At 34.8% G+C, this 14,543-nt stretch overlaps 1 protein-coding gene across 1 annotated transcript in view; it reads left to right on the forward strand.

Moving 5' to 3' along the window:
- LOC138305723 (uncharacterized) overlaps nucleotides 1-14,543 on the forward strand; it is a 65,288-nt gene that overhangs the window by 27,218 nt on the left and 23,527 nt on the right. The window contains exons 11-14 of the mRNA XM_069246002.1: nucleotides 7,385-7,489; nucleotides 8,815-8,977; nucleotides 9,720-9,842; nucleotides 11,074-11,260. Coding sequence (XP_069102103.1) covers nucleotides 7,385-7,489; nucleotides 8,815-8,977; nucleotides 9,720-9,842; nucleotides 11,074-11,260 — 578 coding nt within the window. The remainder of the gene's footprint in view (nucleotides 1-7,384; nucleotides 7,490-8,814; nucleotides 8,978-9,719; nucleotides 9,843-11,073; nucleotides 11,261-14,543) is intronic.

Raw genomic sequence — 14,543 nt, forward strand, 5'->3', positions numbered from 1 at the left:
ATATTTATTGAATACTCTCAGAGAGCTCCATCTCTGTACATTGATGGGAGGGGTTTCTAACATATAGTTAATATCTTTTCAGATTGAAAGAATTCAAAACATGAAACCCCAATATTATTTGCCCCAGTGGTTTGAAACTTCAAGTTGGAGACTTAATATTTTATAGCTCAATTTTGTGATTTAATTTGATATTCTAGAGAAAGAGACAGCAGAACAGCCTTAATACAGAATTTCTACAGAGAACTCCTGCTGATTGAACCATATGGCATCCCTGACTCACCCCATTTAGGCTGGATAAACCCTGTTTAGTCATTAAGTCTTGTGACCACATGCAGGGACATATGGAAGCAATTATAGTGAAATGTCCAGTTTGTGGTCAGCAGAATGACCACAAGTTTAGAAAATAACGAATCTTAACTAAAACATTTTAGCTGCGTAAATTTTGTCTCTTCTCAAATGTCTGACAATTAACAGTTGAGGGCTCTAGTGTTAGGCTAAACCAGCAGAGGAGATCTTAACAAAAAGGTAGATCTGAAGGCATGATGCTTGTGTTCAAAATTTCATGTTTATGTACTGGAGTTCATAACCTTTTCTACGGAGAGGTCGTGTAAACAAAGTATGGTAAGCTTTATGTTTGTAGGTACAAGTAAACATTTGCATTACAGAATTTGTGTATTGCTCTGGTAAACATTCAATTAACAGTAACACATAACATCCTTTGAATCATCAAGCTATGAAAAGAATACAGAAATGTAATTATAGCGATTTAACATGATCATGTGTACATCATATGTTTCTGCTTTCACATTTGTAATCGCAAGCTGACAATGCTGTAGCAATGTTCTGAAATATTGAGGCATTCAGTCTATAGGAGGATGTACACACATACAACATCAACAAACTGGTAGATAATATCTATTGGTACCTAGCTTTATACAAATAGGATAGAAATGTCTACTGCTCCAGCGGGTCACACCATATTGGAAAGTTAAACTCATTTACCCCTGATATTTTATAATGAAATGTTCCAGCTTTTGTTTTGGAAGAGTTCAAAAGTGTATTAAGGGGTAAGTGAGAGTTGGTCAAGCACACACCTGACATATATGTCAGTTACTATTTAGTCTACATATGACAGGATCCAAATATAAAACAGGAGTCAACTAGCTTCGACATTAGTTCACCCATAACAAAAAAGGTATGTCAAACAATTTAACTGATACATTTTATGGTGATTAAATTCTCAGCCAATACAACATACATCATGGTGTATTCTGTAATATTATTATAATTAGTAAGCCTATTACCATATTCGCCAAAATTAGTGTCCTGCCCCTCTTCTGGAGTAATTGAAGTTACATATATGACCCCTCCAATACCATATTAGGTTTTAACAACATCTAAGTTTCTGGTGTCCAGTCTAAATTCCTAATTTTCAAACTAGGGGGAGATAACCTAGTATTAGAACTGTGAATAGAAAATTTATCAGCAACTTAGGGTTGCCAGAACACTGTGACTATAAATGGTAATAGTGTATAAACGTCTACAGAAGACTGTGACTATAACTAGGAATGGTAATAGTGTATAAACGTCTACAGAAGACTGTGACTATAACTAGGAATGGTAATAGTGTATAAACGTCTACAGAAGCCTGTGACTTAAGTCGGAATGGTAATAGTGTATAAACGTCTACAGAAGACTGACTATAACTAGGAATGGTAATAGTGTATAAACGTCTACAGAAGACTGTGACTATAACTAGGAATGGTAATAGTGTATAAACGTCTACAGAAGACTGTGACTATAACTAGGAATGGTAATAGTGTATAAACGTCTACAGAAGACTGTGACTGTAACTAGGAATGGTAATAGTGTATAAACGTCTACAGAAGCCTGGCTTAAGTCGGTGAGACTAAGCCTATAGTAATAGGTGGAGTTATGTAAGCTATAAACTAGCAGCTAACTAAGAATTGGATAGAAGTTTTTGTTCAGTCAAACGCAGTTTATAATTAATCTCTGAGAACCACAAAATTACTTAGTTATAAGCGTAGTTTGTTATCACACATGTTACACACATCTTAGAAGAACCTTGACAATAATGAAAATTATTATGTATAACCATGAATTCGCTGTCAGCGTGTTTAATTGAATTACTCATGGTAACCGTGATAATTAACTTAAGAGTTTGGTCCAGACCAAGAATTTTTTTTACTTCAACTTGAATAGTGTGCTTTGATTTAGAGTACATAGTTAATTATAGTAAAGGAGTTACAGCAATGTCATGTACAATTCCCAGGCAGAACAAATGACCCGGTTTTAGCCTCATAATATGAGAGAACAGCATGTAATGGTTCTAATATAGCTACTCCCATGTGGATGTAACGTGGCACTAGAGTGCTGACATTTAGGAAGTCCCTACAGTTTTATGTCATTAAATATAGACTAACTGCTGCGACTTTCACCAAGGGCACATTGTTAAAATTTATTTTTGTTAAATAACACTAGAATTCTGTACCTCAGAATCAGTATTGTGAAATTGTGTAAAATCTCAATCATTTGTTCAGACCTACTTTATCTTTAACTAATTATTAATTGTATAATTAATCAGATAATATATATACATTCCATTAGATTTATATATCTTAATTATAATTTCATAGTAGATTTATAGGTGTTTATAATAGCCTCGTTGTGGCCTAATGTAATATATGTGAGTTATCTCCCCTTTAATAGTTGCTCTATCTTTAAGGATATATTAGTTGACAGATTGACAAATTAAATATTTGTCCAAAACTAACCATATCAATATCACAAATTCTATGAAGTTAGGATTTGGAGTTTATCTCCACTAGGAAACGGTCCTGGGGTAGGGTGCATTAGGGTGGCATTTCTCAGAGAAGTTTGCAAGAAAATGCCCTTTTTCATGACATATTGGTACACATTCTTTTAATAATTACGATTCTTCTATTTGATAATATTGGACACAGTATCACTCATGATCAGTGCTGAAAGTTTATAGTTTACATTCAACAGATACACAGGAAAGGGATGTTAATGATTATACACTACAACACATTCACAACAAATGTATGATTAAAACAAAGTTATTTTCCCGTCATAGTTCCTATAAGATGTCTGTAATTCATATGTATTATGAATTATGGTTATAAAGAAATTTTGTTGTTCCTCTAAGATTTTCTATATAAACTAGTACTGTGTTTTACATTATTCATTTGAATGTTTCAATACCTTAGATAATCTGTATTTGCATATTACAGAGTTATCTGTCCTTGCGGATAGGTATTGATTGTGACGTCATTTGTTTCAGAGGGTAAAATTTTCCTTTTCTGAGAAAACGATGCAAATTGCGCTCACAAAATAATGACGTCAAAATGGATATCTACCTGCAAGGGAGCTAACTCTTAATGTAATAGAAAGCCATTGCTAACCCCACTATTTCTGTGTCTATATATATATGTGCCATTGTGTCATTCCCGAGGATGTGAACTTCCTGTCTATTTATGATGAAGGACAAGGCACTTCACTATAACATCCTGCTCGGAAATACCTCAAGTTTGGTTTCATCTTTTATCACATGTGTACGTGTGTGCATGTGTCACGTTTGTAATGTGTATAACTGTGTGTATCACAAGCCTGTATATTGCAAGATCAAATTGCAATTGTTTCAAATGGCAGATTTGGTGGTTTTTGTATCCTGACACCCCTAAAGTTTTAACTTGAACTGTTCCAGCCTTAGAATAAGAAGAGTTCAATTGTGTCCTTAGGGGTGAAGAAGTAAGATTTTGAGATTTGGTTTCTCTGTTGTAGCTGTTGGCTAGTTGAGGAAGCCAATAACTGATGGATCTAGATATGGCACTAGTGCATGATTAATTATAAGCATTGATGTCACTAAAAAAAAATTCTGTCTGTCCGTCTGTCTGTCTGTCCATCTGTCTGTAACACTTCGTTTCCATGCAATTACTGTCACAAATGTACACCAATTTTTTTCAAAGTTGGTGACAAGGTTAAATGCATTAAGGGCTCGGCCAAGGTCGATCGCGACTATCAATGAACCTCATTTAGCGGAGTTATGGCCCTTTGAATTACTAAAAACATCATTTTCTGCTATTTCCGTGCAATAAGTGTAACAATTAAATGTAAACCGAATTTCTTCAAACTTAGTAACAAGGTTAGATGCCTTAAGGACTAAATATGAAACTTGTCTTTATACTCTAATGTCTACCATTATCTAGGAAAGCAATATATAGGCAAGTTGACCTTACCTTTTAACAAGTATATTTTATAAAAGATTGGTAAACAAATAAGCATGCAAGTGTTACAGTAATTCATTTCGGACTAGTCTATTATTTTTATGTAGAAGAGTTTAAATATTCTTCAGGGTGAATGTGTTTAGTATTAACAGTTATAATTGAATTTACAGTTAAACATTCTATTAGGGCCATAACATGAGCAAAGAAAAATGTCCTTAATTACCAAATGGTCTTTATACAAAGGTCAGATTGTTTTTTAAAATGATATTATCAGTTGAGATCTGAAGAAATTGAGTGGTCATATTAAACAGGTTGTTGTTATACCGAGTTGGCCACTAAGGCAGGTTTTACAGAACATAATGAACATGTACAATAAGGAATGGTATATATTTATATATGGGAAATATCATGAAGAGTTCAGAAGGTTTCCAAGCTGTGTATTATTTATAAGCTATGCCTACATGACAGGTTCCATAAGTTACAAACACCTCTAATCAACTAAATACAAGCTCCCCATTAACACTGATTTACCGAGAATTATGGGTAATTACTGGTAATTTGTACCTTGTATACTGTATCACTTGTATAATGAGGTCACATCATAATGTTCTGATATCTGGGTTACATCTAGATCATAACATATCTAGTTATGACTTGTCCTATTTACTACAACCATGTTATTTTTATCACTATGGTATATGGTTTTTATACCATGGAGCAAAGAAAGATGTATGTCCAGTATCCGAGCTGGTCATGTAAAGTGACCACAAGGGCAATGGCCAACATCCTTAATACAGTAAAACCTGCCTATATATAATAGCCAGCCAATGTACAGTGGGAAAATGGTCTTTATAGCCAGGTGGTCTTTATACACAGGTCAAAGTGTGTTAAAATTTATCATTTGGGACACTAGAGAAGTGGTCCTATTAAGCAGGTGGTCTGTATACAGTGGTGGTCAGTAAGGCAGGTTTTACTACAAGCATATGTTATTTGTTAAGTTAGAAATTTGGATGTGACCATTATCAAAATGCTGATCAAGAATTTGATTGTGCTAGATCTAAGTTGACATGGTAACTATACCTAAATCATAGAAAGAATGAAGTATTTTGTGATGCAATAATAAACTTTGTATATAGTTGGTAACATGTTGGAACATCTTAATCACTCAGCCTCTGCAGCCCTCATACATAGCTAGCCCAGTATATATATATATATATATGTAAGTTCATTCTGTATGATTGATATTTGTAGCATATAATCACATCAGTCAGCATACTTGATGGTTAAATTGTATCGTGTTTGTATTAATAATTATGATGTAACATGTACCTAAAGATGTACATTTGGGTGGTGTACAAATAATTATGATGTAACATGTACCTAAAGATGTACATTTGGGGTGGTGTACAAATAATTTATGATGTAAGATGTACTGACCTAAAGATGTACATTTGGGTGGTGTACAAATAATTATGATGTAACATGTACCTAAAGATGTACATTTGGGTGGTGTACAAATAATTATGATGTAACATGTACCTAAAGATGTACATTTGGGTGGTGTACAAATAATTATGATGTAACATGTACCTAAAGATGTACATTTGGGTGGTGATGTACAAATAATTATGATGTAACATGTACCTAAAGATGTACATTTGGGTGGTGTACAAATAATTATGATGTAACATGTACCTAAAGATGTACATTTGGGTGGTGTACAAATAATTATGATGTAACATGTACCTAAAGATGTACATTTGGGTGGTGTACAAATAATTATGATGTAACATGTACCTAAAGATGTACATTTGGGTGGTGTACAAATAATTATGATGTAACATGTACCTAAAGATGTACATTTGGGTGGTGTACAAATAATTATGATGTAACATGTACCTAAAGATGTACATTTGGGTGGTGTACAAATAATTATGATGTAACATGTACCTAAAGATGTACATTTGGGTGGTGTACGAATAATTATGATGTAACATGTACCTAAAGATGTACATTTGGGTGGTGTACAAATAATTATGATGTAACATGTACCTAAAGATGTACATTTGGGTGGTGTACAAATAATTATGATGTAACATGTACCTAAAGATGTACATTTGGGTGGTGTACAAATAATTATGATGTAACATGTACCTAAAGATGTACATTTGGGTGGTGTACAAATAAAGATGAACAATTTGGGTGATGTAGATCAGGAGTTTGAGGCCCAGATAGGGCACGAGTCATAAAATTGTCATTCTTCATCACTTATATGTGTTTCTCAGATATTATCTTATCAAAACACAACATAAGATATACACTATGTGTTGTTGATTCAAAGGTTAAGATTTGAATTTCCTGTCCAAAATTGTGCTCCGTTGATGATAAAGATGTATATCAATGTACATGTTGATATCCAACCATCAATTGTGCGCCGTTGATGATAAAGATGTATATCAATGTACATGTTGATATCCAACCATCACGTAAACATTTCTGGGTTGTTATTTTATGTACTATCTCCGTTAGTTGATATATATAATTACATCACGACAAAAACAGCGATCAGATTCTCATTACTGGTATATAATAATTATACACAATGCTAAATCTGTATTACCCAAGGATCATATTTGGATGATTTTGTTACAGATTAATCATAAACTAGCTAGGTGCTTAATCCCTTGATAGAAAACTCAAAATGGGCCGGGGGGGGGGGGGGAACATTTCTTATAATGATTTGATTAAATATACTAACATATCCCAGTACATGTATTATAGAATTGATTTATCATTAACAGAATGATATAGGATACATAATGGTTTACTGGAATTTTAGGATATTAATATTTTGTGAAGATAGAAATATTAGTTCTTACTATACAATAAGTCTAACTGTACATAACTGTCCATTACTGGGCCAGTTGTATGGTTTTTGTCATAGTTTTTAGGTACCCTACCTGAAGAACTGCTGGATTGTCTCCCCTGCATTTGTTCTTAAATTCAAATTAAAATACTTTGTTCTTAATTTTAACATAATAACGCATTTGGACTAAATCACATACCTGGTAGTAGATTCTTGGAAAATAACCTTGACCTTTGTTCATGTGTTTCAGGTCAAGGACACTGCTGATAGTCAAAACCCACAGACGTCATCGCCATGGGGACCGGAGAATAGCCAGACAGGAAAGCCAGCTGTATCCATGACTGCCAACTCCAAGGTAAGCATGAGATTCTAAGTCCAGCGCAGGAATTATGGTAAAGATTTGGAATATTTGCCATATATTGACCTTCAATTATTTGCTACACTGGGAAAAATTCTGATGAGAAAAATAGAAATGTTTGTCAAATTTGGGGTATACATGTACAATTTATTTATATATTGTTAATGAAAGGAGAACAATCATCAAGCGTTTAAAGAATACTTGGATAATAAAAAGAGAAATGTTCAAATTTATATTGATGAAAGTAACATTACAGTCATGAAACATTGAGGTAATTTGGTTATACATGGTAATGAGATATTTTAGACATTTACGGTAATTTGATATAGATAAGGCTTACTACTCCCAGATAGTGGGTACAGAAGCTGATAAAGCATGTCAACGTTATCTCTAATGAAATTCCTCTCTAGGTTTTTATCATAGAATATGTTCACAAATGTCTGCTTCCTTGTTGTTAAAAGTGAAAGAACATGTTGTTTAGCACATTAAGAACATCATACTATTGGCTTGGAATCCAATAATCTATACATTGGGTTACCCTTCCAGCCCCATCATGGAACCCATTACAAACCCCACCAATACGGTGGTTTTGAGATCCCAAAACGACATGGGTAAAGTACTATTTACCGTCGATAAGTCCCACCTTCTGGTGATTATGACGTGACAAAAATCACATCAAATAATGACGTCATAATCACCGGAAGGTGGGACTAATTGAAGGTAAATAGTACTTTACCAATATCGTTTTGGAACCCTTGTATTGGGCCAGCATAACACCAATATTACACATTTTATTATAAAATCATTTAATGATTATCTCAGTCACCCTGAAGACACATTTGAGCTCTCCTGCTTCAAAGGCTGGAACAGTCCATTATGAGTTTTCAGGGGTGAACGAGTTAATAATTAACAGTGTAACTTGTCCAATTTGGATGTCACAGAGAACAGGGCCGTTTTCATTTATACGGAACAACCGGTTCGACCGTTTGTAAAAATCTTTATTTCAAGAATAAATCCTGACGACTTTTGATACAAGCCTGTAAAGGCTTTGTCAAGGCTCGTCTGATAACAATATAAAATCACCGGGTCCGTCTTTTATTCATAAACGAACAACTAGGTCCAACCAGTCAAACCGCATAATCGAAAACGGCCCTGCATATCTGGGCAGTATTGCCAGATTTCCAGATTATTCAGGTTTTAAATTAAAAGGACTGTCTATATAGAGACTTTGGTAATATTTGTAGAATTATTCAAATATTTCAGTGTTATCTACACAGCTTGTGGTAATAAATGTTTAAATACTCTATTGAAATTGATTTTAGGATCGTCTTCGTGGCATAGAGTTTTCGGAGGAATGGCAGGATGATGACATTCCGGGAATGCCACCGACGGAGGAAGAGGATGACGATGACTCGTCAGAATCGTCAGGGTCAAGGTCACGGCACAGTAGTGGTTCCAGCCAGGGAGAGGATTACTCAGGACCAGGTAGGATTGACAGTTTCACCCCTAAAAGTTCTTAATGCACTGATCCCGTCTTTGAATTAGAAGAGATTTAATTAACTTATCGGAGAAGAATGGTCTGTCTATCATATGATTCACAATAACTCTATAGTTTTAGATCAATCAAAATTTTACAATAAAATACCAAAAAATATCAACTAGACAAGGGCCAGTTTTTATTATAAGTTATACTGTACATTCAAATCCTCAGTCATGTTCTCCTAATCTCTTCAGAATGTCATCTTTTGAAACAATATACAAATGAAAATGACCCATGAAAATTTAAATAATCATAGAACGATTATTAAAATTCAATTGATTGGTGACCAGAAGTATTTCCATAACTGCAAAAGCTTTCATAGCAAAAGACAATACATGGTTGCAAGATCCTAAAACAACGTAAGTAGTTGTAGAATTTACCTTGTATTAGTCCCATGTCTGGTGATTGTGTTGTCATTTATTGACGTGAATTTTGTGACGTCATAAACACCAGGATCCGGTTAATCACATGATTATTGAAATTTTCATTTCTCATCAATGCAGAAGATGGGTTTAGTCAATAGTAAATTGGACTTTGGGATCTCGAATTGAAACCGACATGTTGTTTCTTTACAGATGGTAATGTGCTTATAACAGATACAAGTGCTTCCGAACGAAGACAGATTGTTAGGATAATTATTACTAATAGTGATGATTATTATGCTAAAACCAACATTTGTCTTTTTAGTGCGACCCACAAACCTGACTGACCTTCAGAAGAAAAAGAAATTGGCTGCCAATGCAAACATCCTGACAGAGGATATGGGGAACGACCTTGACCCTGCACTCCTTGGAGAACTCGAGTGGGAGAGTAAGTGTATTTTTATAGAGTAATGTTGTAAGTAAAACTTGTTTATTAAACCTCTTAAACAAGAGATGTGATTCATATAAAAAATGTAATTCGCATGGACTGGCCACCAGTCTCTAAAATATTGAAAACATCACTAAAATTTGGCTTGATTATTTTTGTCTCAATTACATGTCTAATTCTAGAGACCCTAAGTTTCAAACTAAGGGGAGATAATCTAGTAAAGAACTCTGCTGAGAAACTCTTATCAACAACTGGTCTGGTGGCCAGTCTAATTTTGACATTTCATCAGCATTTTAAGGGACTGTGATTTATCAAATTAAATAACTTTAATGTCAATTTGAATACTTTTCTTAAAACACACTTCCATCCTTATTATCACAAGCTCTCTACCTCTGGGTCTTAAGTTTGAATGCCAAGCAGAGGAGTTGTCAGATACTGACCATTGTTTGGTGGTTTTTCCCTGGATACTTCTGTTTTTCTCTACCATCTAAACTTGACATGTTGCAGGAATCAATCTAGCTCTGATTTATTACCGTTTATGAGTAAATTTCCCCTCAAGGAATGAATTCCTCACTGGACTAAAATTCCCTTGAAGATTTAATAATTCCCTATTTTAAGCTAAAAAAAGACAGTTTTGGTTACACAATTTTCCCTGCGACTTATTTTTCATTAATTTTTAAAGACTTTTGTTTGCAAATTTCTTCATTTTTATCATACAGATACTGTATATTTAATGATAAACTCAAATTTTTCATTTATTGAGCTTAAAATCTTGCTTTAATAAATCTAAAAATAAAATTAATTGTTTTACAGTACTTTTTTGTCGAAATTAATATAAGAAGAAGAAAGAAGAAGATTCAAATTCCCCTATATTTGGCCAAACTTTTCCCCTATTTTGAAAAAGGGTAGTTTCCCCAAAAACCTAGATTGATGCCTGTGTTGCTATATGATCCTGACTGTTAATACATTGTTAATCTAATCAAACCAAACCAGTCTATATTTTACCAGAATCTGGATTTGAAATAAATACTTTTATGTCTCCTCTCCTTAAAAATGATTCATATTCATTGTTGATTTTTGTGGCTGCATGTGTGATGAAATTACAAGATTGGTTGATAATCATGATAAATACTTATCAATGAAATAATTATTTATTGAATAAGAATAATTGTAAGAGTTATCTGTTCCTGATGAGAGTGATTTATTGTTTATGAAAATTTCTCGTTTTTAGACGACACTCCTATCAAAAGTCCAGCCGAACCTATTCCACAATACACTGCTGAGGAAGAGCGACAAGATGCTAAACTCTGGCGACTCGTTGAAATAGCGGGTCGGGAACAGAAAATAGATCTTACAGTCATCGAGCCATTCAAAAGGGTTTTATCCCACGGAGGTATGACATTACCGTTCTCTCTGGGGTATTACAGTACGACAGTGAACACTCACTAATCTGGACACCTTCGATCCCAGCCTAAATTGTCCAGATAACAAATTTTCCAAACTAACAAATTTTGTATTCATAGTCAATATGTAACGTTACGGTAATCAGTTCCCTAACAATGGCCATCTGGACTGAGAGTATTCTGGACCATCAGCGTCTGGATTATAGGGGTCCGCATTATTTTAGAGTAAATTTATTGTATAAACCAAAATTTTGTATCTACTTGTCCTAGAGGTAGTATTTCTGTTCGCATTATAGGGGTGGCATTGTAACCAAATTTTGGCCATATATGGAAACATTAACTTTTTGGGGGAAGGGGAACACGAACAATTGTAGTAAATTTTTCTCTCTGATATCTTCAGGAGGGGACGGGGCCCAATAGGGGAAATAGAGGTAAATGCTATAAATCCTGAGCTCGTAACAGACTACAACTATAGTTCTGCATGGATTACAGTTCATCTGGTAACCACTAAATATTACCTGGCCAGACGACAACACATGTGTTCCTTGGGGGAAGGATGAACAGAACTTGTATAAATTTAAGGTATGGCTTTTTATTTCAGGAGGGGCGGGACCCCTAAGGGGTAACATAGAGGTAAATCCTATGTTTTATGACTACCTTTCCTAGAGTTTTAGACATATGGATTGTACCCCCAAATACATTGGCATTAAACATCATTCCCATGGCCGGTACAGTACCTGAAATAGATGGGGTTAACAGAATTCTTAAGTGGGTTTTCTCTTATTCAAATTTGAATCGGACTTGGAGGGTATGGCATTGACCTTTTTTTGTAATCTCTTATTACAGTACGAGCAGAAACTAAGTGGAAATTAACCAATTTTTGTCCACACCGTTTTTAGAGGTTAATTTGCCCATAAGTACGACTTAGAGTTTGTTTCCTGCTAACAAATATGAACATAGTATCTCAGAACATTACCTAGGGTATTACCTAACAAACCAGGTGAGACATTTTGATACCCAGTCTGGATATTGTTTTTGTGTATAAAACGACCAATATATTGTGATTAAGTTTTGACATCTGAACTCCAACGCAACAATAATAAGTATAGTTTACATATCTTTAAAATCTTTCACAGGTTACTCACGAGAGACAGGACTGAACGCTATAAATTGAATTTGAGTCGGAAGCTAAACCCTTCCAGAACTCGCGTGCAGTCGTAAAGAGACTACACAACACTAATAAATAGGAACTAACCTAATTTTAGTACATATGACCAAAAACTGATAATCTAATGGGAGGACAATACGTATGCGTCTTGAGTAATGATTTTCGTTGCATAGCGTGCCACTTGAATAAAGAACGGGCGAGAGATCGAGTGTGGTATTAGTGGGTGTTAAGAGGCACGACCATTTGCCATTCATCACTCTAGTCCCCGCCGGAGTCCCGTTACGACTCCCCAGCGCACAGGTGAAGACGACGTAAAACGGTTTCTCCGGGTCATACCGTGCACCCGAATCACTGTGGTTATATCCCCGTCCTGGCACTCACTGTTTCCCTCCCACATGCACTACAGATCCCCTCGTGTCATGCGCATTACAATCCAGGCCTAAACTAGAGAGCTGAATTTGCATACTCTACCGGTTGTTTAGGAAAAAAAAAAACAAATTGTTTTGAGTTAATCGGATTGTAAAATACACATAAGAGTCTTCTCTAATATATATATCAATTGCATCTAACAGATAAAAGACGACAGACACTAGACCATGAAATCACTCAACCACCACAAATAACGTCCGACTACATACAGACCGTACGATGACCTTACTTCTCTTTTAGGTTGCCCCAAAATATACTACTAGATAGCATCACACTGTATACCTGCAGTGACCAAGTACTTATATCATTATGAGGATCTATAGTTTTCATTCAGTAGTCCCACTGTACATCTATATTAGTGAGCCTATATTACTCAGATAGTGTAAGTGTAGAATACCGCGGTTTCCATGTCAATCTATTGGAAACTATTAATGATCACAAAAACCAACAGTTGGCTTAGTCTATTTTGTCATACCTTGAAAATATATAATGCTATTTATAGACAAACTGTGTGAAATTTTATAACACAGGGAGTCATTCCGCTAAATTATAGCCAATGTCGCTGAGTAATAAGTCACGAAAACATTTACCCAGCATGGTGACATCACTCAAGTTGGAGGAACAACAATTGTAACGACCCCGTGAGTATGTTCAATAATTCTTCAAGATAACAATATTCTAAATATGTTTTAAAATATAAAAAAATTCTGAGGGTAACTCTATCATGACGAAAACTAACACCTACACACGGAAGTTTTTGAGTTTTCTGCAATCTCGAAAGTAAGAGCACTCACAAAAACTATCTGCTTTTACCAGCGAATTGATTTTTTTAGAAGTTGAGTGATTTCAAAACAATTTTTTTCACATGACAAAAAGCTATAGAATGCTTGCCCATAGTGTCTTTTTAAAATGTATGATTCATTAGTGTCAGCACACTTGTGTATAATTTGTGTACAGTATATATAAAAATTGTCTCTATTACTCAGACACTATGTTGATGTGTGAGGAGTACGCTAAAGCGTCTTGTTTGCCGAGGACTACATGATGTTTACTTCCTTTTGGGCCACACCACGCAGACAGATGCCAAGCTTTAGCTGGCACACAAAGAAAATGTTACCATGATGATAGACAGAAGGTAGAAAAACGTTCTGACTTATCATTCATCCCCTATAGACACATTTAAACTCTTCTGATGTTCTCAGGTTTGGACCAGTTCATTATGAAATTTCATGGGGTATTGCTATGGTGGAAATTCACCAAATGGATCGATTAACATTCTAAAGCGAATATACCAATATATTTTTCTTATATGATTCCAACTTCTTGTAATACTGTGATCTGAAATTTCTGTAATTACTCTCGCAGTCAAAAACTATTTCACACTAAAAGAACAATGCTGATTAAATTACAGATCCCTTATTATCACTGTTCTTGAATAGAGAAGATCTGACAACATTTCCATTAGAGGGTCACGATCAGGATGACCTTTGGAAATGGCCAATCAAATTGATGCCACTGCCATAATCTTGACTAGGGACAAAATAGTTTTGAAAAATCTGTCTAAAATTATTTTTGTGTACCGTAGTCTCATCTCAACCCAAAGAGCATACAACAAAGCTAAATGGTATATGTGTACGGGGACAAATGACGAGCGTTACCTAATTGACATAGCCAATGTGGTAGAAAATGTATTTGATCTGA

The sequence above is a fragment of the Argopecten irradians genome, chromosome 13, assembly GCF_041381155.1.
Source record: "Argopecten irradians isolate NY chromosome 13, Ai_NY, whole genome shotgun sequence".
Taxonomy (NCBI): Eukaryota; Metazoa; Mollusca; class Bivalvia; order Pectinida; family Pectinidae; genus Argopecten; species Argopecten irradians.